The sequence below is a fragment of the Truncatella angustata genome (genome assembly GCF_020726525.1).
Source record: "Truncatella angustata strain MPI-SDFR-AT-0073 chromosome Unknown BKA67scaffold_1, whole genome shotgun sequence".
Taxonomy (NCBI): Eukaryota; Fungi; Ascomycota; class Sordariomycetes; order Amphisphaeriales; family Sporocadaceae; genus Truncatella; species Truncatella angustata.
This window is the reverse complement of record NW_025763381.1, coordinates 534460-560539: the sequence shown is the minus strand read 5'-3', so window position 1 is coordinate 560539 and position 26080 is coordinate 534460. Positions and strand designations below refer to the sequence as shown.

The 26080-nt window shown below is 51.1% G+C and overlaps 7 protein-coding genes across 7 annotated transcripts; 6 read left to right on the top strand and 1 right to left on the bottom strand.

The window, feature by feature from the left end:
• Nucleotides 1-465: 465 nt before the first annotated feature.
• Nucleotides 466-3915, top strand: BKA67DRAFT_529231 (uncharacterized protein; the record flags this gene model as incomplete). Its single annotated transcript, XM_046099031.1, has 4 exons — nt 466-932; nt 983-1054; nt 1105-1180; nt 1231-3915. The coding sequence occupies 4 exons, from the start codon at nt 466-468 to the stop codon at nt 3913-3915; spliced, it is 3300 nt and encodes a 1099-aa protein (XP_045963173.1).
• A 1125-nt stretch (nt 3916-5040) lies between these two features.
• On the top strand, nt 5041-9118 carry BKA67DRAFT_4471 (uncharacterized protein). The gene is made up of 4 exons (XM_046096885.1): nt 5041-5438; nt 5552-7924; nt 7981-8528; nt 8590-9118. The coding sequence occupies exons 1-4, from the start codon at nt 5433-5435 to the stop codon at nt 8702-8704; spliced, it is 3042 nt and encodes a 1013-aa protein (XP_045963172.1). The 5' UTR covers nt 5041-5432; the 3' UTR covers nt 8705-9118.
• A 262-nt stretch (nt 9119-9380) lies between these two features.
• Nucleotides 9381-10937, top strand: BKA67DRAFT_529229 (glutathione S-transferase; the record flags this gene model as incomplete). Its single annotated transcript, XM_046099030.1, has 4 exons — nt 9381-9584; nt 9716-9962; nt 10075-10531; nt 10640-10937. The coding sequence occupies 4 exons, from the start codon at nt 9381-9383 to the stop codon at nt 10935-10937; spliced, it is 1206 nt and encodes a 401-aa protein (XP_045963171.1).
• A 572-nt stretch (nt 10938-11509) lies between these two features.
• On the bottom strand, nt 11510-13010 carry BKA67DRAFT_652305 (rab-GTPase-TBC domain-containing protein; the record flags this gene model as incomplete). Its single annotated transcript, XM_046106137.1, has 3 exons — nt 11510-12375; nt 12501-12713; nt 12773-13010. 3 exons carry the CDS (start codon nt 13008-13010, stop codon nt 11510-11512), a joined length of 1317 nt encoding a protein of 438 aa, XP_045963170.1.
• Nucleotides 13011-13564: 554 nt separating this feature from the next.
• BKA67DRAFT_529227 (uncharacterized protein) lies at nt 13565-14525 on the top strand (the record flags this gene model as incomplete). The annotated part of the gene is made up of 4 exons (XM_046099029.1): nt 13565-13589; nt 13892-13969; nt 14047-14238; nt 14395-14525. The coding sequence occupies 4 exons, from the start codon at nt 13565-13567 to the stop codon at nt 14523-14525; spliced, it is 426 nt and encodes a 141-aa protein (XP_045963169.1).
• Nucleotides 14526-16096: 1571 nt separating this feature from the next.
• BKA67DRAFT_4342 (mono-functional DNA-alkylating methyl methanesulfonate N-term-domain-containing protein) lies at nt 16097-21088 on the top strand. The gene is made up of 3 exons (XM_046096877.1): nt 16097-16599; nt 16902-18505; nt 18755-21088. The coding sequence occupies exons 1-3, from the start codon at nt 16366-16368 to the stop codon at nt 20898-20900; spliced, it is 3984 nt and encodes a 1327-aa protein (XP_045963168.1). The 5' UTR covers nt 16097-16365; the 3' UTR covers nt 20901-21088.
• Nucleotides 21089-21994: 906 nt separating this feature from the next.
• On the top strand, nt 21995-25809 carry BKA67DRAFT_4319 (uncharacterized protein). The gene is made up of 4 exons (XM_046096874.1): nt 21995-22590; nt 22658-23152; nt 23218-25214; nt 25267-25809. Exons 1-4 carry the CDS (start codon nt 22141-22143, stop codon nt 25511-25513), a joined length of 3189 nt encoding a protein of 1062 aa, XP_045963167.1. The 5' UTR covers nt 21995-22140; the 3' UTR covers nt 25514-25809.
• The last annotated feature ends 271 nt before the right edge of the window (nt 25810-26080 follow it).

Here is a 26080-nt window from a genome sequence, read left to right as displayed (position 1 = left end):
CTTCCAAATTCCGGATGTATTGTTGCCATCAGCCTTGCTCGAGCAGCACCTTGAAGTCCTACTAAGAAGCTGACCCGCGACTTGCTCTTCCAATTTTCTGCCTCTCCCACAGTTGAGTGTATCACCTGGTATTTTGAGACTTCGTTCGTTTGGAGAACAGGCCGGATCATTGGTCGTCGTGCCAAGCTCGCACTTAACAGTCAAGCCAATCGGTCGGTGTATATACTTGCGACTCAATTGGTCATCGCGAATAGGCTGAAGATCGAGCGAGCGAGCCCAAACACCGCCCCATTCTCACGACTTATACAAACAAAACCCCCGATCAGCTTTGGGGTCCGGTGCAACTCACACTACCTCTTCTGCAGGACAACCACTCTTTACTGGACATTCGTTACTCCGCAGTCAATCGTTGTTCTTGGTTATCGAATTGGCCCCGAGCTGGGTTCGCAGAGGATTGAGTACAAGATGTATCTCAAAAAGCAGTTGCTGGCTTTGGCCTCTCTATCGTTCGCTTTGAGTGCAACTGCAATTGAACCAGGCTTCCATATCGAAGAGGAAACTAGCACTGTTTTCATCACTACAGTTCATACGATCACCTCGTGTGCTCCAACTATAACGAACTGTCCTGCCTCTACAACCACTTCAGTCTACTCAACAATCTCTACAACCACGAGAACTGTATCTTCGACCTCTAAGCCGACGTCTTCAACCTCGAAGCCAGTGTCCTCAACCTCGAAGCCAGTGTATTCAACCTCTAAGCCAGTATCTTCAAAATCTACGCCGGTGTATTCAACCTCTAAGCCAGTATCTTCAACCTCTAAGACTGGTGGCTACTGCCCCACCATTACTGTGACGCAGGTTTCTATAAGCACACTCACTGAAATCACGACGCAAACAAGCACAACGACATGTTATGAGACTGAGACCGTCCAGTGAGTCCCTATGCTCGTTATTATATGTCTACTTGATTAATGGTATTTAGTGACACCACGACGGTGTATGTCACTTACTCAAGTACTGCTACAGAGACTATCACCGATGAGGAAACAACAACGTATGTAATTCCCTAAAGGTTCACAACCATTGAAGCTAATTTTCGCGAAGCGCGACTGCGACTGCGACTGCGACTACCACTGATACCGAGTATTATACTCAGACGGCGACGTCTGTTGTGACTACGGTAAAAACCACATCATACTACATTGTCTGGGCAACTCTAACATACTTTAGTCCTATGCTTCCTACGTAACGATCTGCGCCGGGACACCCACCACTTATGCCGCGTACCCTACCTCAGATGTGAGATGTGTAGTTTCAACCAAGTGGAACACCGTCACGGAGACGCAAATTACGACATACACTCTTCCAGTGACCACAACGGCAACAGATACGGTCACTAATACCGCAACGCTGACAACGACAACGACCTACAGCACTTTAGTACCGACAACTCTGACTGACACGATCACAACAACGACCATCTTGCCGACGACCATTATAAGTGATCACACAAGCACCACGACGTCTTATATTACTAGCACATTTACCACTGAGCTAACATACATAACAAGCGTGCCCACAACCATCACTGACACTCTGACAACGACGACAACCTCGGTCTCGGTATCTGAGACTACTACGACGTACACTACATTGGTCCCTACGACTCTTACAGACACCGTGACCTATACGACCGTGTCACCGACAACATTGACAATTGACCATACCAGCACAACCATATCCTATGTAACTGATACCGTGACGACTACCTCGGTTTACACGACGAGTGTGCCTACAACGATCATTGATACTGTGACCACAACAGATACGGCTACAACGACTGAGATATCAGTTTCTGCCACTACTGCAACTTTAACAGACACCACAACTGCAACCATAACTGACACGACAACATACATAACTCTTGTACCAACAACCGTCATATCGACGGTGATCAGTACAACGATCGTGCCTACTACTATCAGTATTGATCATACAAGCACGTTGACGTCTTACTTGACGTCAACTCTGACGAGTGTATCAACTTACGTCACAAGTGTACCTGTTACATTAACGCAAACCGCGACGACGACAACAACAGCGGTTTCAATAGCTACAACTACAGCTATCTCTGCCACTACTACCACGGAGGAGGAGACCTCTTACATTACATTGGTGTCAACTACTACATATGTGACTATCTCAGTCAGCTCCGTCACAGACTCAGTTTTCAGTACCAGCACTTTCACGACTACAGAGGTGATTACAACAACCCAGCCAGCTATTACAATCACTACTCAGTTGCCAGGCTCTCTTACCATTTTACCAGGGTCAACAATCACTTCCTTGGTAACCATCACAGCAAGCGGATCGACGTACACCACAACGGCTACGACCGTCGTTCCACCTGTTACTGTGACGGCTACCTCCACCTTAGTTTCAACAAGAGTTATTACGGATGTTAGTGTCTGTTCCGCTCCGTCCAATGTCCCTGGACCAATCATTTCTGCGTACGATGCAAAGTCCGATCTCACTTGGGGTTGCAAACCAGGGTTTGTATGTCGTCCACCGAAACCCAACGGCTGCAACGTCTGGGCAGATCTTCCTGGAAAAGAATATGTCTGCGAAGCTCAGAACTGTGTTTCTGCCCCAGACTACCCTATCGTAGTATGGCCAGAAAATGTCACAGGCTACTACTACCCGACTCTGGAAGAATATTACTACCTGAACCCCGAAGCGTTTGGTCTCAGCTATGATATCTTCGAGGAGGATGTTCGTGTGATTAAGACCACCGATAAATATGGACACAAGACGAAGACTACCATTACCACTGGCAATTGGGCATCACAGACATCAATTACCGAGTTTCCAATACCCACCACAACTACGTTGAGCAGTCACGGATATTCGGCCTACCCAACGTACAGAAAGCGAGAGACTGTTGTGTCACTTCATCAACTATCCAAGAGAGACGATACCATTCCTACCATTTGTTATCCACGATGTAACCTTGCTGTCTTGGAAGCAGAGCGCGTTGGAAAGACTGTAGCTCTTTGTGCACCTGACTCGGCTTTCTTCAAGTATTACAATGATTGCGACAACTGCATTTCCATCAACAAAAACAATTCGAAACTCACGGATTCGACATACCTTGACAGCACGTTTGGGCAGTATATAGGCTATTGTGAGGCAACCAATACTACCAATCCAGTCACATCATCTGCGGAAGGCGAGAGCCCAACCAGTGTTCCCATTACCAGTGTTGGTCAATCGTCACCCATCACCAGCGCCACGATCGTACCAATTACCACCACAGCCTCAACATCATCACCGACTTCCTCGACGTCAGCCACTACTAGTAGCTCTTCTAACAGCACTGGTGTGCCCGGCAGCACAAGCGCCTCGTCAATCTCGACGACTACAACGGTATCGTCGAGTGTTTCTAGTGCTACGACTGTCTCCTCGAGCGTTTCTAGTGCTACGACTGACTCACCAGGAACATCTTCAGTGGCCTCGAGCAGTACAACGGCACGCTCCAGCAGCTCTTCTGCCGGATCGGGGATTTCATCTGGTGCATCCGTGGGAAGCACCACCAGCACAGTTAGTTCTCCTAGTAGCGCCACAAGTGTTGATGGTTCCGGAAGTGAGAGCTCGAGCACTACAAGTTCTGGACGCACAACATCGTCCACGCAAGCTATCACAGGGTCGGCCACGGGCAGCGGTGGTAGCGGAAGCACTGTCCCCACATCTACGACGCCAACCACGAGCGTAGGATCATCCACAGGAGGCTCGGCGACCAGCAGTAGCAGTTCAGCAACCACGACAGTGGCTCAAGCTGCTGCGTCACGTCTGTCTATAGCGGCCGGCTCAAGCTCGTTGATCTTCGCCATCATGGCAGTTGTTTTTGGCCTTTAATTATTCGCGTCTAATGTTTGGATTTAAAAATGTAAAAACTAATTCACGTCACTCCTTCCCACGAATATACGACTTCATAGACTTCACGACAATCCTTAATCAGCATCACAGTGGCGCGGCATCAAAGGGCTACGGACTCTCACACTCATTTGGCATATGGCATGGAATGGAAATTTATGTTTGGATGATACCCATGATTGGCACGGTCTTTACGACAGAGTCCGCCATTGCCGCATCACAGTTTAAGACCAGCCTTTGGAAGGTTTCAGGTTTCCGGAGGACAAGCCTGCATTTAATGTTTTGGTATCTAAGGGTAAATACACTGTGGATTATTAATTATGGCATGCCATGGATGAAAATCACGCTGGTATTTACATATGCCTTTCTGCATTTTCAGCGAAATTGACGGCAAAGGCACAACTTGGGTATAACTTGGGGCGTGGGACCATAATGGATTCATACTTTGATCTCGGTTATGATTGCGTGGCGCGCAGTTCAATTCTCCTAGCACAGTAAACATGATGAAGATGAATGGACAAAAGTTCCACGGCAGAATGTAGAAAATAAGCGAGTGATACCCTCTCTGCGTGTCTTTCCGGAACCGCAGCAAAATGAGATTGCCCAAAACATGAAGCACAAAATGCCGAAGAGAGGCTTGGTCGGGGTAAATCTGACCAAACGGATCAAGATCATGAAAAGGCATATCCCAAAGACCTCGTAAAAGCAGTTCCATCGATGCACGCAAGAGACAGAAACCTGGGCTGTCAAGAAGGATGCAATAAGGCAAGCAAAGCAAGCTTCCTTATATCGTACCCACTTGATAATATCGGCTCTACGGGTAACTAACCTACATACAGGGTAATTACAGTATCATAAAAATCTGCCCCGCCACCGCCCAACGTTAGCGCTAGTAGTTCTTGTTAAGGCTGAATCAGCAGCTTCTCCGTTTTGTCCTGTCGCAGTGCATGAAGCTTGTTAAGCGGGAAGGAGCTCTTTCTAGAAACGGTTTTGCGATGGGCGAGTCCTGAGGCATGAGATATCTTACCTGTTTAACCTTAGTTCCTCCTCCCCCCGTGTCAAGAAATGTTAAATAGTGTACTGCATCATAAATAGACGACACGCACAGTAACTACATAGTGACTCCCACAAGACCCCGCTCTGCTCTTCGATACGTCATTTGGCGGATTACTGAAGCACCCTCACACAGCCCAGCTAATAACTAACTCAACAGCCTCGTTGGTGGGGTTGCCGCTGCCGCTGCCGCTGCCTCCAGTTCAGTGGCAAGTGCCTTCAAGTTGCCCTCAAACAAACTTGTCTTGTTACGGATCCGTATCTACCCATCAACATCACAGCCACATTCTGGCATTTCACACTTGCGATACCAACACCACACCGCATCTACACCATCCTCAACCCATCCTCTTCTCAAGCGCTAGGAGCTTGAGAATTGTAAAACAGCCAAGCTGGGGAAGCGTAAGCTCTCAAACGGAGACGCGCCCATCTCCCTCAAGAGAACCATGACGGTGAGTCTGCCCCTCCTCATCCTCTCCCCCCTCCTCCTTGCCTGCCCGCCCGCCTGGTCTTCTGGGTTAAGCAGAAGCATGTCCCCGTGCTGATATTTCCCCCTTCCACTCAGGACACCAAAATGACGACGCCCCCGCGAACCGAGCTGGTCACCCGGATGCAGGTCGACGACTCTGTCGTTGGCAACACGGAGATCGATGAATCCTTATACAGCAGACAACTCTATGTGCTCGGACACGAGGCCATGAAGCGCATGGGTGCTTCCAATATCCTCATTGTCGGTTTGAAGGGCCTCGGTGTAGAGATCGCCAAGAACATTGCTCTTGCTGGTGTCAAGAGCCTGACCCTTTACGATCCCGCACCCGTAGCCATCCGTGACCTTTCAGCCCAATTCTTCTTGCACCCCGAAGATGTTGGCCAGCCCCGAGACGCTGTTACAGCTCCGCGAGTCGCCGAACTCAACGCCTACACGCCTGTCCACGTCCACCAGTCGTCTGGCCTGGACGCCGACCCCTCGCAGTTCGACAAGTTCCAGGTCGTCGTGCTGACAAATACCCCCTTGCACCTCCAGCAGGCCATCGGCGACTACTGCCACACCAAGGGCATCTATGTCGTTTGCGCCGACACCTTTGGACTCTTCGCTTCCATCTTTTGCGACTTCGGCGAAAAGTTCACCGTCCTCGACTCCACGGGTGAGAACCCACTCAACGGTATCGTGGCAGGCATCGACGAGGAGGGTGTTGTATCAGCTCTGGACGAGACGAGACATGGACTGGAAGATGGCGACTACATCACTTTCACTGAGGTGGAAGGTATGGAAGCCCTCAACGGCGGCGAGCCGAGAAAAGTCACCGTCAAGGGACCCTATACGTTCTCCATCGGCGATGTGTCTGGACTAGGACAATACAAACGAGGTGGTCTTTACCAGCAGGTCAAGATGCCCAAATTTCTCGATTTCAAGCCTATTTCTGCCGCCATCAAGGACCCTGAATTTCTCGTGTCCGACTTCGCCAAGTTCGACAGGCCACAGCAATTACATGTCGGTTTCCAGGCCCTCCACGCTTTCGCTCAGGCTCAGAACCGTTATCCCCGTCCAATGAACGAGGATGATGCCACAGTCTTGGTCGCATCCGCCAAGGCATTCGTGGAGAAGGAGAAGCTCGAAGTTGAGATCGACGAGAAACTGATCAAGGAACTCAGCTACCAGGCGACTGGTGACTTGAATCCAATCGCCGCCCTCTTTGGTGGCCTTGCAGCACAGGAGGTTCTCAAGGCTGTCTCGGGCAAGTTCCACCCTATCAAGCAATGGCTATACTTCGACTCGTTGGAATCTCTTCCCACCAGCACCAAGCGCTCGGAGGAGCTGTGCAAGCCTGTCGGCTCACGATATGATGGTCAAATCGCAGTTTTCGGAAAGGAGTACCAGGAGAAGTTGGGCAACGTCCGGCAATTCCTTGTTGGAGCTGGAGCTATTGGTTGCGAAATGCTTAAGAACTGGGCCATGATCGGTCTCGGTGTCGGTCCCAAGGGCAAGATCACCATTACTGATATGGACTCGATCGAGAAGAGCAACCTCAACCGGCAATTCTTGTTCCGCCCCAAGGACGTTGGTGGAATGAAGAGCGACTGCGCCGCTGCCGCTGTGCAGGCCATGAACCCCGACCTGAATGGCCATATTGTGACCCTCAAGGATCGCGTGAGTCCCGAGACCGAGGAGACTTTCAACGAAGAGTTTTGGAACAGCCTGGATGGCGTGACCAATGCTTTAGACAACGTTGAGGCGCGAACATATGTCGACAGACGTTGTGTTTTCTTCCACAAGCCTCTACTTGAGAGTGGTACCCTTGGCACAAAGGGCAACACACAAGTGGTTCTTCCTAAACTCACAGAATCATACTCCTCGTCTCAAGACCCCCCCGAGCAATCATTTCCCATGTGCACCTTGAGAAGTTTCCCCAATAACATCAACCACACCATCGCTTGGGCTCGTGAGCTCTTCGAGACCTCGTTCGTCAAGTCCCCGGAAACCGTTAATCTTTACCTGACACAACCCAACTATCTCGAGTCAACACTCAAGCAAGGTGGGAATGAGAAGGCGACCTTGGAGACCATTCGTGACTATTTGGTAGCCGACAAGCCCTTGAGTTTCGAGGACTGTATTATCTGGGCTCGTACGGTGTTTGAGAAGCAGTACAACAACGCGATCCAGCAGCTTCTATACAACTTTCCCAAGGACTCTACGTCTTCGTCAGGCCAGCCTTTCTGGTCCGGCCCGAAGCGTGCTCCTGATCCGCTAAAGTTTGACCCCAAGAATCCGACTCACTTTGGTTTCATTGTGGCCGCCGCAAACCTTCATGCATTCAACTACAATATCAACACCAAGGGAGTCGACAAGGCAACATATCTCAAGGTCCTTGATAACATGATCGTCCCTGATTTCTCGCCCGACTCCAAGGTGAAGATCCAAGAGAAGGACACTGACCCGGTAAGTTGGTATACTGCTACGGCTAGGCTAGAACAAATGCTAATCAACGCAATTAGGATCCGAGCGCAAACGATAGCAGCTTCGATGACGGTGCTGAACTCGAGAATATTGCAAAGAGCATACCACCTCCTAGTCAGATGGCTGGCTTCAAGCTCACTCCTGTCGAGTTCGAGAAGGATGATGACACGAACCACCACATCGACTTCATTACCGCCGCAAGCAACTTGCGTGCCGAGAACTACAAGATCGAACCTGCTGATCGTCACAAGACCAAGTTTATTGCTGGCAAGATTATCCCCGCCATCGCCACAACCACGGCGCTGGTGACGGGTCTTGTTGTCCTCGAGCTTTACAAGATCATTGACGGCAAGACCGATATTGAGCAGTACAAGAACGGTTTCATCAACCTTGCGTTGCCCTTCTTTGGTTTCAGTGAGCCCATCGCAAGCCCCAAGGTCGAATACAGGGGACCTAATGGCAAGGTGACGCTGGACAAGATCTGGGACCGGTTCGAGGTCAACGATATCACACTCAAGGAGCTCATCGCAGACTTTGAAAAGCGGGGGCTCAGCATCACCATGTTGAGCTCTGGCGTGAGTTTACTGTACGCATCCTTCTTCCCTGCTGCCAAGCTCAAGGAGAGAATGGGGCTCAAGCTCAGTAAGCTGGTTGAGCTTGTCTCCAAGAAGCCTGTACCCGAGCATCAGAAGGAGGTTATTTTTGAGACAGTGGTGGAAGACTTGGATGAGGAGGACGTCGAGGTGCCGTACATCAAGGTGAAAGTACGGTAGATGATTTAGCGCAACTTCGACAAAGTTGACTCTTGGTTGAGGAAGACGATGAGGATTATATATTTGCTTGGGCCACGGGCTCATTGTTCAAGACGGGCTGCGATGCAACATACAGTATGGTGGTCACAGAATAGATCTCGCTCACGTTCAACTAGATCAGACGGAATACTTTTCTGCATGATTTTCTCGTTCTACAGTTTTGATATGATCTAGACAATTGTGAGGCCTTGAGGCATGTCCCGACAATTAGATCTTGTTGTGTGCGCCAATGTTTCGCTGCTGGACCCTTGTAAGTCTTGTGTCCTTCGCACTAAAGAGCCTCAACCCATTTAGCGGCTCTTTTAGCGTTGCTGACAAGGGCTCTTAGTGATGACTTACACATCCGCGATGGTGGGGTTCCAGTTCCTTATGTCACGATTGGTGATTCTCGTCAAATCCACATGAGCTTTGCGTCTCCATGGACAACCATGACAAAGACTGGCCTACCAGATCATTGACCAGAGCTCCATGATGAGTAAGGCCCGAGGCAAGGTCGCTGCACTGTAAGTGTGCATCATTGGGCTTTCCATCTCAAGCCGTTTCTTCTCATGTGTGCCTACATAAGAACGCCGTGATACCCCGCGCTGGTAAACGAGGACCCCTCATTCTGAGATATATCCAATCCCATGAACTGCAGACCTGTTCCACGTGCCGCCAGATTCTATAGCCGTATCCGGAACCCCATTGCATTGTGGACTGGCCCTGTACGCAGAGCTACTCGGGTGAGAGCCTTTACATCTTCGGTAAAAGCAATACCCTCATTGCGGCCAGAAACCGAGACGGGAAATAGAACTACGATCACGAGATACCCGAGTACACAGGTCAGAATGGTAAGTACCACATAGCCCAGTTTGGCCGCGAGAAAAGCAGCAACCGACATGATGTCCCTTGTACTATCACAAGCCTTGTCTAGACCAGCAGCAGACGCAGAGATCCACTCACTAACACTCGATGCTTCCAGGGCAGCAAGATCACCGACTGGGTCAAGCCCGGCGACACGAGCGGCGAGTTCAAGCGCCAAACCAGCACGTTCCGGGACCAGATCTCGGCCGAGCCCGGCGCAAGGTTCCCGCCCGAGAAGGGCCGCTACCACCTCTACGTCAGCTATGCGTGTCCGTGGGCATGCCGGACGCTCATCGTGCGCCAGCTGAAGGGGCTCGAGGAGTTTATCAGCTTCTCCGTCGTGCACTGGCATATGGGCGACAAGGGTGAGTAATAGTCTTGGGCGGTGGTCTTTTTTTTTCTTTTTTTTTTTCCTTCTTTCTTCCCTGAGAGCATTGGGGAAAAGAAGAAAAAGGCTGACGGAAGAAAAAAAAACAGGATGGCGCTTCCCGACCCCCGAAGATAAGGACGCCGAGGGAATCAACGTGACCCCGGACCCGGTTCCCGGCCACGAGAAGAATACGCACCTGCGCGATATCTACTTTGGCGTGTCGCCCGACTACTCGGGGCGCTTCACGGTGCCGCTGCTGTACGACAAGGTGCAGAAGACCATCGTGAACAACGAGTCGTCCGAGATCCTGCGGATGCTGGGCACCGCCTTCGACGAGCAGCTGCCCGCGGACAAGGCCGGCATCGACCTGTACCCGGCGAGCTTGCGCGGGGACATCGACGAGGTTGGCGAGTGGACCTACGACCTGATCAACAACGGCGTGTACAAGAGCGGGTTCGCCACGACGCAGGAGGCCTACGAGAAGAACGTCAAGGCCCTCTTCGGCGCCCTCGACCGCGTCGAGGAGCACTTGGCCAAAGGCAAGGGCCCTATTACTTCGGGGACGTGCTGACGGAGACGGACATCAGAGTGTAAGAAATCTCTTCCCCCACCCCCCTTCCTGTCCCACGAAGCCCGCGAGCTGACGCAGAACCCTTTTGCCCCGACCAACAGATACAACACCATCATCCGCTTCGACCCAGTGTACGTGCAGCACTTCAAGTGCAACATCCGCGACATCCGCTCCGGGTACCCGGCCATCCACCTCTGGCTGCGCAACCTGTACTGGAACCACGCGGCCTTCAGGGACGCCACCAACTTCCTGCACATCAAGAACCACTACACCAAGAGCCACACGCAGATCAATCCCTACTCCATCACGCCCGTTGGCCCGCTACCCGACGTCCTGCCGCTCGATGAGGAGGTGCCTGCTGCCGCTGCTGCCGCCGCCGCCAGGGCCGCGAAGGTCTGAGGGGGGTCTCTGTGGTTTGGCCTTCCCACTGTTTTGATTGCACCAGGACGAACTGTGGTGTGCGGTTGGGACTTGGTCGATAAGAATATACTTGGAGACAGGAAAAGAAAAACGGAAAAGAAGAAAGGCTTTATTGAATACTCCGAGAAAGGGGTATATCTGTTCGCTCTGTGAGGTATTTACTCCAACAATGCCTCTATACAAATAACAAGTGCCGCTCTGTTGTCCCACAATCATACTGCCCATAATATGAACTTTTGTTGTCGTTCAATACACAGGTCGACGCAGACCCCATGACTCCCATGGTTGTACCGTGGATCCGGGCCATTCGCGGTCCAGTGTTTGGCGCGGTGGCCTGTTTTCTCTTCTATCCTTTATTGTTTCATTTCTATGGTGTATCCCAAAGGTAGTTGTAATTCATGTAAGATGTTTCTTGTTCTGGTGAGATAATACCATATAAATTGGTGTCATTTCAACTCGCATTGAGAAGCGGGTGCCTTCCGCTTACCGAAAGGATGACCAAAGATCGTGGCAGAGCCCGCCGCCGCAACCTCCGTCGTGTGGCGCAACTCTCAGCCTAGCCTCGACCACACAGCGGCGAGGTATGCCCAAGCTGTCGGGGACTTGCGCAAGTATACGGCGGCGATGCCGACCAGGACGGCGAGCGCGACGCCCCTCGCCGGCCTGCGGTAGGCCCAGGCCGTCTTGAGCATCCACTCCCTCTTCTCGGCCCACTGCAGCTCGCGGAGCTGCCTCTCGAAGAAGCGATGCCCGTCGTCGAGCGTCTGCGCCGCGCAGACCTTGACGTCGCGGGCCGTCTTCATGACGCTGGCGCTGGAGATGCCGCGCCACGACCGCAGTGCCTCGGGCGGGTGTCTGTGGAAGAGGGAGGCGGCGTCGGTGATGAGGGCGTCGAGGTCGAGCGGTTGGGGCAGCTTGGAGAGGATGGAGTGCAGCATCTCGGGCTCCGTGTCGGGGGTGTCGAAGAGCTCGGCGCGGCGGTTCAGCACGATCTGCGCGAACACGTAGACGCTGAAAACCTGCTCCCGAGCCAGGAGCGCGTCGAACAGCCGCGCGATCGAGCTGTAGGACTGGATGTCGTGCGCGTACATGGTCAGGGTGCCCGACAGGGCGAAAAAGGGCTCTGTCTGTGACAGGTGCCGGCATAGGGCTGGGTCCACCGCGTAGAGAATATCCGGGATGAGGCGGAGTTGCGCGATGGCTGGGGTCAAATTGGGCAGCATAAAGTCTCTTATCCGAAGAGCTGACAGATGCGCGACCGCTCCTGCCCGGAGCTCCGGCGGAAGCACGAGTAAGAAGACCTGGCAGATGTCATGATAGCCCTGAAAATAGCAAAGGTAGGGGTGCCGCCTCAGAGTTTCGGTGATGAGGTCTGACAGCTCCCTCTTTTTCGTATCTAATTGACTTTGACTTTGGTCTGAAAGCAGGCCAAGGTTAGCGCTGTACGACACAGCAGTGTGAAGAAATCGAGGGGCTGCTACAAGGTATCCAAATCGACAGGACCGGTCAAGGTTTAGCGGTGACCATGGAGACTCTACGTACTATTCGGGTAATAAATAAAGCTTCGATCGACATCTAGACGAACCTGGTCCTCGTCTTGATGCCGTGGGAGGTCTGCCCATTCACCATCGAGTATACCCGGGGTTTCAAGACTAAGACTCTGCTGTTTCTCTGCCGCTGACCGGGAGGTTGGGACAGCGTCGTTGCTGTCTGAACTGTTCGCATTTCGAGGTGCAACCCCAAGCAGGACAGGCCCTGCGGTAATCTTGCTATAAGCCCCATCGCGCAAGAGTGTCCGGAACGATCAGACTTACAAGCTCGGCTTCGGAGCGCATCAGAGAGGAAACCCCCTTCACTGACAGCGAGCTTCTTGAGATCATCAATGTCACCACGACTGCAAGCATCGATAATGACAAGACTCTTTGCCACGGTTTTCTCGTATGTCCCCGCATCCTGCGACGGGTTTACCCCTTCTGGCGCCTCAATAGGCATGCTGTGGTGCTGAGGATCTTTCCCTTGCTTATCTACAATTAAAGCTGGCTCCCAACTCATATTGACCACGTCGGCCTGAGGGCAGGTCGAGGTAACCTCAGATAGCTCCTGATATTCCAGGTGTATATAGCGTGGTGTGGCTAAGACGCTACAGCAGTAGCATTGGCTAGCCGGCTTGCAGCCCCTGCCGTAGAGTAGCGAATGATTCGCTCTTGTGGGTTGCTTTGCGCGCCAGCGTCCCTCTCAAGATGTTTTGAGCGAGTGGGGGTCGGAGTGTCACTTGCAGTGGTGGCTGAGGGCATGCGAGGCTATCAAGCTGACCCAGGGCCTGTCTGTATGGTGTCTGTCGTGTATCGGGATTGATCAATGGATGCTTGACCTCATGGCTCATGGAGCTCTGCGCGGAGACAAAGTCCAGGCCGACGGGGGCTTCTCTGGCTTTGCACACTTCTAGAAGTGGTATGGTGGCTACTGAGCCACGTGTGTGACGCAACCTGGCTGCTCAGCGAGTGGTCGAGGGCGGTGCGTAGGGCATGTAACTAACTTAGGTCGAGTCGTTGTGGCTTGCTTTTTGACGATGCAGGCTCCTCTAACCTTAGTCGCTTGCTACAAAGATGGCTTCCGAAGGATGGTCGGTCGGTTAGACTAGTGATCATGTGCGGTTTGGTGGTGGAATAAGTAGGTGAGCCGATCAAAGCGAAACACACACACTCACACACTTACGTAGACACAAGGTCGAATAATGCGATGCGAAGTTTGAAGTTTGATGTTTGTGAATGGGAACAAATGCGAGGAGGTGTGACGCAGTTGGCGAGTTTCGCGTCTGCAAGCACCAAGCACAAAGACGCGGATTAGATCCATCGACTTAAACCTGGGCTAACCTAGTCTAATTAACTGAGGTTGCTACTGTAACTTAACCTACATATACATATGTAAGTTAGGTCTTGTGTGGGTCGGCGGGAAGCAAGGCAACGAGCCTGGCAGGCCTGGCAAGCCTGGGAGCTGGGAGCCCAACTGCTGTAAGTTTCCGCTATAAGCCTGTTAGAAAAAGCTACTGTTGGAAAACTGGAGTAGCTGGGCTATTCCCAGGTCCCAGGTCCAGCACCCAGCACCCAGCACCCAGCCATCCAGGGATCCAGGATCTTTGCACCATCCGCCTTGTACATAGTAATTGACCTGTCACCTTCCAACATGTCTCTATTTCATTTTCTTACAGTCGATTGTCCCGTGGACCGGGAAAATAATTCATGGCTTGCATGGCAGGGTGCCAGGCCAGGCACTTCACATGGTAGGGGTACTCTTTCTAAAACCGTTATGCGGATGCAGATACATAGGTTGGGCCTACATGTGAGAACATGGAGTGCCGCTCGCATTCACCTTCCCCGGATTCGAGGTTTGCGTATCTTCCCTTCCCTTCGCTTAGTTAGTTGTTGATGATTTGCAGTTCATGAGAAGTCGTTGTCGCTGGCATTGCTCGCGTTGGACCTGTTGTTCGTATCTGCCATGGTGATCCTCGCATACACCTCACTTCTACGGTTTTGGCTCTCGAGCGCACGCCTGCCTCTATTGAATTGAATGTCTGGCGGTGAATATAATGGATACAGGCTACTTGGTGCTTGCATACTCTGGGTTTCCATGCGGACACAATGCATTGTGCTGTCGTTTCAAGATTGGGGATCGCTGACTCGTATGCAAGGTATTTAAGTCTCCGATGCACGGGTACAGTCAAAAGGCACGATTATACTACACCGAGTCGTGGGGGTGTCAACAATGACGGGCAGAAATACTTGCAGATTACCCTTGATGCAGACGCACCTCCATTAGGCTCCAAGATCGACTCGAAAATAGATATGCATTGACACCATCCAAATCCCAGACCGCATCTTCGAGGGGGATTCGGAAGAAGTCAGGGCGCTGCTTGACGGCGACATTTACCCGAGAGAAAAGACTGATACGTAGTGATAATTTGTCGGGAAATTTAGAGGTTACTTTGAGATCTGATCTCACACCAAGATCGTGTGTAATCCATAGCCCTGGATCAGCTCCATTCATTTAGCCACCAGAAGTTTTTTTTGGGTTTTAACATTTCTGTCATGAGCAAGTGCGTGTGTGTATTTGCTTTTTATATGCATCTGCTCAACAACGTGGACATGGCGGATGAAGCAACTAACCTAGGTTAAGTAAGAACTGGGAGGCGGCTTTTGATAGATTTGCGTAGTAAAGCGGTGCAGTTACTTCCTAGTCTAGGCGGAGAACCTTTCAACAAAAGCAACACCCTTGTATGAGTGCTTGTCTTGCTATCACGTAAGCCTTTGACGCTACAAAACTTTGGACAAAATGGTGATATGACATGCAACCACTGCTTGCGTTCTTCCTCAGAGCAGAGAGACATCAGGGCCAACGAAACTCATGTTGCACGCCCATGCAAAGCCAGTAGGTTAGTTAGCATGCAGTGGCTTTATGGCGCTAAGTACTTAGGTATGACTTGAGATGTAGGCTTTCTCGGGCCAAACATAACGGCTCGCAAACAAAATCAATTGCTCAACGCCATGTTGTCCGGTAGAAATAACACTTGATTTCCAATGGAAATATCCACACGACTGGGCAGCCCTCTAGCCGCCAAAGATCCACAGTACCTTGATAACTTAGAGTAGCTGCATGCAATATTCCCCGCAGCACATTTCTGATTCAACCCGCTGATTCACCGGCTCAAAGGCCAGGTCAATCGCAGGCCTAATATTGCAAGACACCTGCCTAAAGCAACCCGAAGATCGATGAATGCTTTCTTTCACACTCTCTGGTCGCTCTCCCTTACTGCACGCACGATCAAACTCTAATTCACTTCCTGGGCACCTTTGCAGGGGCTGGCAAGGCATCACCACGAGCCCTACTCACGTTGATCCCATATGAGGAAATTATCCGCATAAAGCCCCACGAACGACGCCAAACCGGCAACGACGATCGATCGAACCATCTCGGTTTTCGTGGCAGGACGGTTGTTTCTGATACTAACTCACCAACGGCGCCTCATTGAAATAAACTAAATCAAAGTATCCATGAACACACCTGAGTTCCTATTGCCTGGAAAATGAATTTGGACTGCTCAGCATTTCGTCTTCTCGGCACTTCTCTATTTCACAGTCAAGACAGCTTGCCACAAACTTTCTGAAATGTGAGGCCGGCATCTGCCTTGTGAGATGACGAGAAAGTTCTAGATCCATTCAACTTCGTGCCTCAATATTCTGAGTCATCTGGTCACCTATCTACCGCATTGTACTTGGAACCGCACGTCTGCAAGCCCCGGACCCCTGTACAACCATCAGCACGAAAGAATTTGCGCCTCTGACGAGTCTCATCTGAACCTTGATCGCTACATCAAATACGACCTGGCACACTATGGTCCATCATAATTACCATGGCTCTTCAGACCAGCGTTTTTGAGAATGGCGAATGGGTGACTCGGACCCTCGAACCGAGAGAACTATTCAGGCAGACGATTGCGCCTCAACAGCCAAAACTCAGAAGGCCTTCCTCTATGCCACCGACATACGGCGTGTTGACGCGGACCGTTATAGATAGTCCAGTTTTTCGCTGGGTGTTGCCCGTGCAGCTGAGGTCGTCCCGCCACAACGATGTTGCCTTTATAGGGGTAAGTACTCCAAAACCTAGTGTAACCAAAACATGCACTGCTGCTGTGATGGCCTGATGTCCTTGGCTATGTGGATCCGATCAGGCGGCAGTCCCAAAAGTGCACAGTTGTGCCATGGCCATGGACTTCTTTATCATTTGCAATCACCAGGAACTGGAAGCCTCGCACCTTTCTTACTAAGTAGCCTGAAAGCTTACGGAATTACTCGGAACAGCAAGGACTCAGTAGTCATCGCGATTGCAAGCACAAGTCGTTCATCCTCTCATGGGACTTTCAAGATGGACTGCGCTAACATGTGAAAGGATAACTTTGTGCAAATATGCGAACTTGGAAGGGATGTCCAGCTACAAGATGTAGCTAGGAAGCAAGATTTTGGGTCACGCATACGGAATGCTTGCGTTATTGGTCGTCCAACGAATCATTATGCAGGTGGAACAGAGGAGCCTCACATCAAAAGTGAAGGCGACACTCCAATGCAAAATGCACACCCGCCTCGGGCACGATTACCTCCACAGTTTCTAGCACTTGTGCTCGAACGTGGCGACTTGGTGTTTTTATATCTTGATGAGGGCAGGACTGGCGGTCAGAGATTTGTCGCGCACAGCGAGAAGATACCAGACTCGCGCCTCGTGACGGCTGGCTTTCACCTTGCCGTAGACCCGAGTTCAAGATTTCTTACTTTGGGCTGTACAGAGACTCATTTCCAAGTTTGGAGTCTGGAGTCAATGGAAATACTTGGTTCTCGGCATGCACAAGGACTACCTTTGCGACCGATCAAGCGGCTACCATATCCGCGAGCCGTCAGGGGAGTGATTCACAAGTTGGAGTTTCTTTCGCCTGGCGTGGACAGCGAGGAAAGGATTATCCTTGCGTTGATCCTGATATACAGGGGCAGTTCCAGGTTACACAGGTACGAGTGGGAGCTCGAAGACGACGTGGGTGCAGCTTTGCGAGAGACAAATGTTGGGTGGCTGCTTGATCCATCTTATCAAATGCCTTTGTTGGTCATTCCTTCCACGGTGCGCGAAAGTTTCCTTATGGTTACGGAAACTAGCCAGGCCTTCTGGGCGACATTGAAACACGGAATTCTGGAAGCATCTGAGGTTGACATCGGAGAACATGACAGAACTGAACTCCACATTGGTGGAAGAGCGCCTCTTTGGACCGCTTGGAGCCGCCCGTGGCGGGTGCCTGAATATCATCTCGACAATGACACGATTTGGTTAGCTAGAGAAGACGGAATCCTCAATTTCTTGGAGATAACTGCAGCAGACGGTCTTTTGACTAACGTTATTATGGAAGAGGTGGAGTGCAACATCGACACAGCGTTTGCTTGTTTGTACGATCCGTTCGCAGATATCCTCATCACGGGGGGCAATTCGGGCCCAGGCGCAATCTGGCGTGCCGAACCACGAGAAGCACCAAGAAATATTGGAACAATCCGAAATTGGTCACCTACAGTCGACATCACCTCAACCAATGTGGGACTCGATGCGAGGCCCTCACGAACTAGAACTCGTGGCAATCCAGAGAGCGGTATATTTCTGAAATCCGATCGCATTTTCGCTTGCTCTGGTCGCGGCCAAACTGGAACCATAGTGGAACTCAGATACGGTTTCGAGGCAAAAGTTGGCCCGGAAATGGACTGTGGAGATCCCATTAAGCAATGTTGGGTTCTCGACAGCCCCGACAGCGAGTCGGATGCCGAGTTTTACCTTCTTGTCGCCTTCCCTGACAGGTCTGATGTCTTCCACGTCAACGTTGACACTTCCAAAGCTGAGCCCCAGATCCAGGAAGAGGTGCCATATGATTTGTCATCGACCACATTAGCTGCCTTGGAGATTGACGGGGGCACTGTTGTTCAGGTCACAACGGGTTCCGTTACTGTGATTTCTCCAGAGGACAGGTAAGATCCGCAATGATTTCCTCGGCCTTTGTCTCGTCATCTAGCAAATACACGACAAACATGAGCGGCCAACTGCCCCGCAACAGTTTGTTGCAGATTGTGCCGCGCAGCATAAAACGGAAAGCCCGAGTGGATTTTTCTTTGGCTTACGAATGTCTGTATCTTTCTGTTGCCGGCAGGCAGGCACTTCGTTACTTATTTGACTGTCGTCGTTGTTGTTGTTGTGTTCCCTCGCTAATCACGTAATAGTGCACGGCATCTCCCCCACGAGCTCCTTGATGGAGAACTCGGAGCCGTAATCACTACTTCAGCCATCGATGGTGATATCGTGGCATTGTCATTTTATTCCGACTCAGGCTTTTGCGTCAATACTGTGCGTGTGGATGGTCTGGATCTGAATCAAGGTGCAAGATACAAAGTCGGTGGTGAAGTGACATGCGTGGCACTCGCAAAACTATCAGAAGAAACCGTCTTGCTCGCTGGTGTCTGGGAAGCAGGACAACCATTAATATTAATATGTCCTATACACGCACGGAGGCAACAAGTCGACCCGATTCGTCTCGAGATTGCTACAATTCCTAACCTACCATTGATTGAACCGCTCACTAGCATCATCTGTTTCGAAGGTGGGAGTGGGAATCCGTCCTTGTGCGCCGGGACTAGAAGTGGGGAGATCATTACGCTGGATCTGGGCCCTGAAGACCCCATGGACTTCCAGGGTGCCTGGGACAAGTTTGGATCATCAGCAGCTCAGGTATTTCCTATGAGCACAGGCTTGGAAGCAGCATCTTTGTTTGTATGTTGCGACTCACAGCTTTTCATGTTGACCAATTCATCAAAGAGGAAGAAGTCTGGTTTTGAGAAAAGGCACCGTGTTTGGGTTACCGGCGCAATCTCAGAAAATGGCCCATCGCCTAATGTCAATGCGGTCAGTAGAATGCGACGAAATCTATCACAGGTAGCAGGAAGGTCAACGCTGGCTGTTGTCTCAGGATCATCAGTATATATAGCGGAGCTTCAGGCGACGCCTAAGCCTGTACCACGCGACCTTGAATTACATGCGACGCCTAGCAAAATCATGTATTACCATAGGCTGAAAGCGCTGGTTGTTGCGGTTCTGGAGGATGACCGGCCGGCGCTGCGTTTCATCGACCCTGAAACTGGCCAGGACTTGTCTTTGCCCACAAACATCTCAGGCGATGAAGTTCAACACATCAGTGGTTTGGGAGAGCCCGGAAGCAAGATTTTAGCCCTCACACAATGGATTTATCAGAAGGACGGCAACACCTGGGGCTACATTGTAGTTTCGGTACGCACCCCAGATGGGACGGGTCGGATATTGATTATCATGGCAACAAAGGACGATAGGAGAGTCTCGGAAGACGGGCCTCGCAGGATCCGATTTTATACCAAGATGATCAGACCTGCTTATGCAAAACCTGTCTATTCGATAACAACCGACACACACGGGCTGATACTGTGCAGTGGGGATACTATACTATACGAAATACTTGATATTGAGAGTAAGAAGTTGAGACAGGTTAAAGAGCACCAACTGTCATCACCAGCGGCATGGATGGAAGTCGTTGGTGGAAAATTACACGTGGTAACGACCAAACACTCTCTGGAGATTGTGGACTTTTCGGGATCACCTGAGAGTGACCTCATGACCAGAGTTTATTCAGACGACCGTGCTAAGTGCACCTCCCATTGCATAGAAGCAGTGGATACTTCAAGAACGGGCAACCTTGAACGAATTACGCTTCTGTCGGATATTTATTGTGGACTATGGGGAATGTGGGCACCGCCTCCGGGCGGCGATGCGCCGCTGAAACCAATCTTTCACGCCGAGCTGCAGGCATCTGTGAGGCGGTTTATAAGGGCCAAATGCCGACCGCAATGGAGCGCCCTCAACCGCGAATCAAAAGGATTTGGACTGATACAAAGCAGTGCAGATGGATCCGATATCTTGGGTGTTGGCATTGACGGGTCATTACGGCATTTCACCATCCTGAATGTTGATGCTTGGCGACTCCTCAGATTCATTCAGAATCTTGCTTTGACACGACCTGATATATGTCTTCCGCCAGCTACTAATGCTGTCGCCGAGGAAGACAGCCAGGATGACTTGATGGAAGTAGAATGCAATCCCGAACCGAGGACGTTGCCGGTGCTCAACATGCAAGTCGACGGCGACATTCTTCAGCGGTGTTATGACAAAGGAGTGCTGGAAGAGCTAGTATCCCAGTCAGCCTACGCCACTCGTCTTCGTCAATTGCTGGAAGCAGTTGATGGCGGCAAGCACACGCAGGCGATGGGAGGTCCTGCGCAAATGTCAGAGTACATCGAGCTCGCATATGATATACTCGAACACTACTTGGCACCAGTACTATAGAAAGCCAGAGCCACAAAATAGGGGCTGGATACGGGCAGAAGATGCAAGGGGCAATGCAGCAGCTGTCCTATGCTACTTTTTATTTCTTTCTCTCTTTCTTCCTTTTCTTTCTTTTTTCAAAATCCCCCTTTTTGGGGGGTTTTTCCCACACTACTTATTATACCTGTTTGTCAAGGAGCGGGTGGAGCGCTCTGCTGCCAAAACAACAAACGTAGATCAGGAGCTGAAGACCAGGAAGATACTATCAAGTGAAATACATCTGTCAAGTGAAGCAGTTATTCGAGGATGTGGCAAAATACAAGATGACATAGACCTTACGGCGATGTCGTTATGAAATATTTGTGAGGGTTTACAGCACTTTGGGGGGCCATCCACATTACATAAACAGCCGAACTTTGGGTTCATCACTGGCATCATGCCCCGCACAAGTAATAATAGCATTTCGCAAGACAAATTGGCATGCCCCGAATGGAGCAAGCGTCATTGCCCCGCCATGTCCGTGCCTGTGCCCGTGCCTGCTGCCATGGGTCAACTCAACTGCACATGGACGTCCCGTTTGGCAGCAGGACAAAGAACCGAAGAGGAGCTCGAGATGCGAGCCGAGCAAGTTAGGATGCGCTCCATGATGGGTCACTGACCTCAAGTCAGTCCAAGTACTGTAGCTGTGACTGTGATTGTGACGGTGACTGTGGAGAGTGTTTTCTTCTTCCGACCTTGCAATGTATAGAATACTGACCAGGCATTTATTGTACCATGTATTATTGCCCAGCAACGGTCGGACTTAAAAATAAAAAAAAGATGGTTTCCCAGTTCATCTTTTCACCTCACCCCACATTTTCAAACGGGCCACACAGTTCTCAGTCTCAGTCTCAGTCCAGTCTCACTCCCAGCTCCGATTCAGTTTCCATTCAATCCCAACTCACTCGGCGTGATGCTAGACTAACTTGACGTTGACACACGGAGCACCAAGCCAGACTAATACTAAATAAATCAACCCCTCCAACATCCACCTTCCACCCGCCACCGATTCCACCAACTGAATCCAGGATTTACTTGGGATCCAGAACTTTTTCCTCCCATTTATTTGTTGAAGGAACAAGATTTTCTGCAGCTTCCCCTTCCATTTTCCGAGCTGCAAAACTTCACTCTTCGCCGAACTCTTGCCAGTCCCCACAAGTAGTTCACGCTTTTTGCTTTCTTTTCTTCCTCTTCTTCGCCTAGCACAGGAAAGAGACCGACCATGGCTCCCAAAAATAAGAAGGGCAAGAAGGGTGGCGACGACGACTGGGAAGCAGAGCTCGGAGAGTCCATCCCTCCCACCACCGGCGATGACGCACCCCCTGCCAACGGCGACAACAATGACGAAGACGGTACCCCCGCCACTGGTCTCATGGCCATGATGAACAGACGTCGCGAGAAGCGGAAGAAGCAGGGTCTCGGCGACTTTGAGGAGCCCAAGGCAGAGCCCGCAGAGGAGCCCGCCGCCCCTCCAGCACCCGTCGAGGCCAGCATTGACGACGAGTTCGCCCTGCCCGACAAGAAGGGCAAGGGTGGCAAGGGTGGCAAACAAGCGCCGCCCCCCAAGGCTGCTGCCGGAGACGACGAGGCCGGTGAGGACGGACGCATCCTGACCAAGGCTGAGAAGGAGAAGCTCAAGAAGGAGAGAGAGAAGCAGAGAAAGAAGGAGCAGGTCCGCAACACTCTTACCGTCGTAACATGTCCTCAAAGTCCACACATGCTGACATATTCATGCACAGGCTGCCAAGAAGACCGCCGGCAAACCCGCCCCGAAAGCTGATGCCGCCAAGCCCGTGGTCGAAGAGAAGAAGAAAGAAACTCCCGTGGCCGCCGCGCCAGAGCCCGCCGCCGGCAAGAAGGGCAAGAAGCTGCCTCCTCACCTAGCAGCCCTCCAGAAGCAGCAAGAAGAGCTGCGGAAACGACGCGAAGCCGAAGAGAAGGCAGAAGCCGAGGAGAAGGCACGCATTGATGCATTGGAGAAAGAGGAGATTGAGGAGATCAAGCGAAGAGAAGAGGCCAAGGCTGCTAAGAAGCAGAAAGAGAAGGAGAGAATCGACCAGCTCAAGAAGGAGGGCAAGTTTATGACCAAGGCCCAAAAGGAGGAGAAGGCCCGCAATGAACGTAAACTCCAGCAAATGCTCGACGCTGGTATCAAGGTTGGCCCATCGGAAGACGGTGAAGAGAAGAAGAAGAAACCTGTCTATGAGAACCGGAAACGTGGCAAGAACACCAAGGTGAGTATCTCTGCTACAGACCATCACAATGTAGGCAGAACCCGGCTGACGGTGTTTGTGATTAGGTCGACGAGGAAAAGGCACTTGCTGAAGCTGCCGAGCGAGCAAGGCTAGAAGCTGAGAGAGTCGCCAAGGAGGCAGAAGACAAGGCTGCCAAGGAGAAGGCCGACGCCGAAGCTGCCGCCAAAGCTGCCGCCGCCAAGGAAGAAAGTGACCTTGATGACGACTGGGAGGCCGCGGCTGCTTCGGACAACGAAGACGTCAAGGACAGCTGGGATGCCGACTCTGATGAGGAGGCCGCAAACGGCAAGGCGGAGACGAAGAATCTCCCCTCGAGACCCAAGGCACATGATGACGACGAGGACGACGAAGACTCCGAATCTGAAGAAGAGTCCGAAGAGGAGTCTTCAGATGACGAGGAACAGACAGCTGCCAAAGCAGCAGAAGCGCAACGCAAGAGAGAGGCTGCTGAGCGCCGTGAGAAAGCACATCAGGCCGCCTTGGCTGCGCGATCCAGCGACAATCTTCGATCTCCCATTTGCTGTATTCTTGGCCACGTCGATACTGGAAAGACCAAGTTGCTTGACAAGATTCGTCAAACAAACGTTCAGGAGGGCGAGGCAGGCGGTATTACCCAGCAGATTGGTGCTACATACTTCCCTGTCGACGCTATCAAGCAGAAGACCGCCGTTGTCAACCGTGATGGCGCGTTCGAATTCAAGGTGCCTGGTCTTTTGATCATTGATACCCCTGGTCACGAGTCCTTCTCCAACCTGCGATCACGTGGTTCTTCTCTTTGTAACATTGCCATTTTGGTCGTCGATATCATGCACGGTCTGGAGCCTCAGACACTGGAATCGATGAAGTTGTTGCGCGACAGAAAGACACCTTTTGTCGTCGCATTGAACAAGATCGATCGTTTGTACGGCTGGAAGATGGTTGCCAACAACGGTTTCCAGGAGAGTTTGGCCCTGCAGAACAAGGGCGTGCAGAACGAGTTCAAAAACCGTCTGGAGCAGACCAAGGTTGCCTTCGCCGAGCAGGGTTTCAACGCCGAGTTGTTCTACGAGAACAAGTCCATGGCTAAAAATGTGTCTTTGATCCCCACTTCAGCTCACACTGGCGAGGGTATTCCTGACATGTTGAAGCTCATCCTCCAGCTTACTCAGGAGAGGATGGTTGGCTCCCTCATGTACCTATCCGAGGTCCAGGCTACTGTTCTTGAAGTCAAGGCCATCGAAGGTTTCGGTATGACTATTGATGTTATCTTGTCCAACGGTATCTTGAAGGAGGGTGACCGAATAGTTCTCTGTGGTACCGAAGGTGCTATTGTGACGAATATCCGTGCAATTCTTACGCCTGCGCCGCTCAAAGAATTGCGTGTCAAGTCTCAATATGTCCACAACAAGGAGATCAAGGCCGCTATGGGTGTCAAGATTAGTGCGCCAGGTCTTGAAGGTGCCATCGCAGGTTCCCGGCTGTTGGTTGTCGGTCCTGATGACGACGAGGACGACCTTATTGACGAGGTTGAGGCTGATCTCAACGTTCTCTTCAGCCGTGTCTCGAGATCTGGCCGTGGTGTCTCGGTACAAGCATCAACCCTGGGTTCCCTCGAGGCCTTGCTCGACTTCTTGAAGGACTGCAAGATTCCAGTTGCCAATGTTGGTATTGGCCCAGTCTTCAAGCGTGATGTTATGCAGTGTGGAACCATGTTAGAGAAGTCGCCAGATTACGCTGTCATGCTCTGTTTCGATGTCAAGATCGACAAAGAAGCGCAGGCTTATGCCGATGATCAGGGTATCAAGATTTTCCAGGCCGACATCATCTACCACTTGTTCGACAACTTCACCAAGCACATGGACGCGCAGCTTGAGAAGAAGAAGGAAGAGTCCAAGATGCTTGCTGTTTTCCCTTGTGTCCTCAACACTGTTGCTGTATTCAACAAGACAGGCCCCATCGTCGTCGGTGTCGATGTTATCGATGGTAGCCTGAAGATCAATACCCCGATTGCAGCCGTCAGAAACGGTCCTCAGGGCAAGGAGATCGTGCCCATTGGTAGAGTGTAAGTTTCTCCCTCCATGCTAATGATGTTTTGATGCTAATGGCGGTTGTAGTACTTCTATCGAGCGTGATCACAAGGCCATTCCGGTCTGTAAGAAGGGACAGCCCTCGGTCGCAGTAAAGATTGAGATGGGCAGCAACCAGCCCATATATGGTCGACACCTTGAAGAGACGGATACTCTCTACAGTATGATCTCTCGTAAGAGTATCAACACACTAAAGGAGTTCTACCGTAAAGATGTGTCGAATGATGAGTGGCACCTTATTGTCAAACTTAAGCCCCTATTCGATATCAACTAAGTTGCTATGGACTTTGATGTGGCGAGTCGGTTTCGCTCCAGGGAAGTGTTCATGAAAATCCTTGTCCGTAAAGATGTTGGAAGTGGTCGATGCATGTATGATTGAGACGGAAGGTTTTGATGACAGAGCTGGTCGCATTTACATCTTCGGTACTGCTCATGAATACATGGAAGAGGAAAAAAAGGATTCGTCGTTTTGCTTTAGGCGCATAGGTTGGCTTTCTTTGATATTCTTCTCTCTACTTCATTTTGATGTTTTTGTGACTCTGGAATTTGCCAACCAAGCAGCATGTATGAGCTATACGCAATGCGGCTTACTTGATTTGCACCCAAACTGTTGTGTTTGTACTCCGGGCGTTTGTGGCTCGTGACACCCCTTTTATGATCAAACTCTGCAATATTGGTCCATTGCGTTTGGTATCTAGCTGCTCACGCTCAAAACGAAGGAGAATGTCCAATTGCGGAAATCGAAACTGTTTCCCTTCTCTCGATGCATCTCTACTCTTTAAATAGTCCCGACAGCCCTCAAAAGTCTACCCCGTTCTTTTCCTGCGGGCCACAAAATTCC

Bases quoted from the DNA above. Each gene is read 5' to 3' on its own strand.
- BKA67DRAFT_4342 (XM_046096877.1), top strand. From the start codon at position 16,366: ATGGCTCTTCAGACCAGCGTTTTTGAGAATGGCGAATGGGTGACTCGG. The intron at 16,600-16,901 runs GTAAGTACTCCA...AACATGTGAAAG, and splicing joins ACGATGTTGCCTTTATAGGG to GATAACTTTGTGCAAATATG. The intron at 18,506-18,754 runs GTAAGATCCGCA...ATCACGTAATAG, and splicing joins GTGATTTCTCCAGAGGACAG to TGCACGGCATCTCCCCCACG.
- BKA67DRAFT_4471 (XM_046096885.1), top strand. The intron at 7,925-7,980 runs GTAAGTTGGTAT...CAACGCAATTAG, and splicing joins AAGAGAAGGACACTGACCCG to GATCCGAGCGCAAACGATAG. The intron at 8,529-8,589 runs GTACGCATCCTT...AAGCTCAGTAAG, and splicing joins AGCTCTGGCGTGAGTTTACT to CTGGTTGAGCTTGTCTCCAA.
- BKA67DRAFT_4319 (XM_046096874.1), top strand. From the start codon at position 22,141: ATGGCTCCCAAAAATAAGAAGGGCAAGAAGGGTGGCGACGACGACTGG. The intron at 22,591-22,657 runs GTCCGCAACACT...ATTCATGCACAG, and splicing joins AGCAGAGAAAGAAGGAGCAG to GCTGCCAAGAAGACCGCCGG. The intron at 25,215-25,266 runs GTAAGTTTCTCC...TGGCGGTTGTAG, and splicing joins ATCGTGCCCATTGGTAGAGT to TACTTCTATCGAGCGTGATC.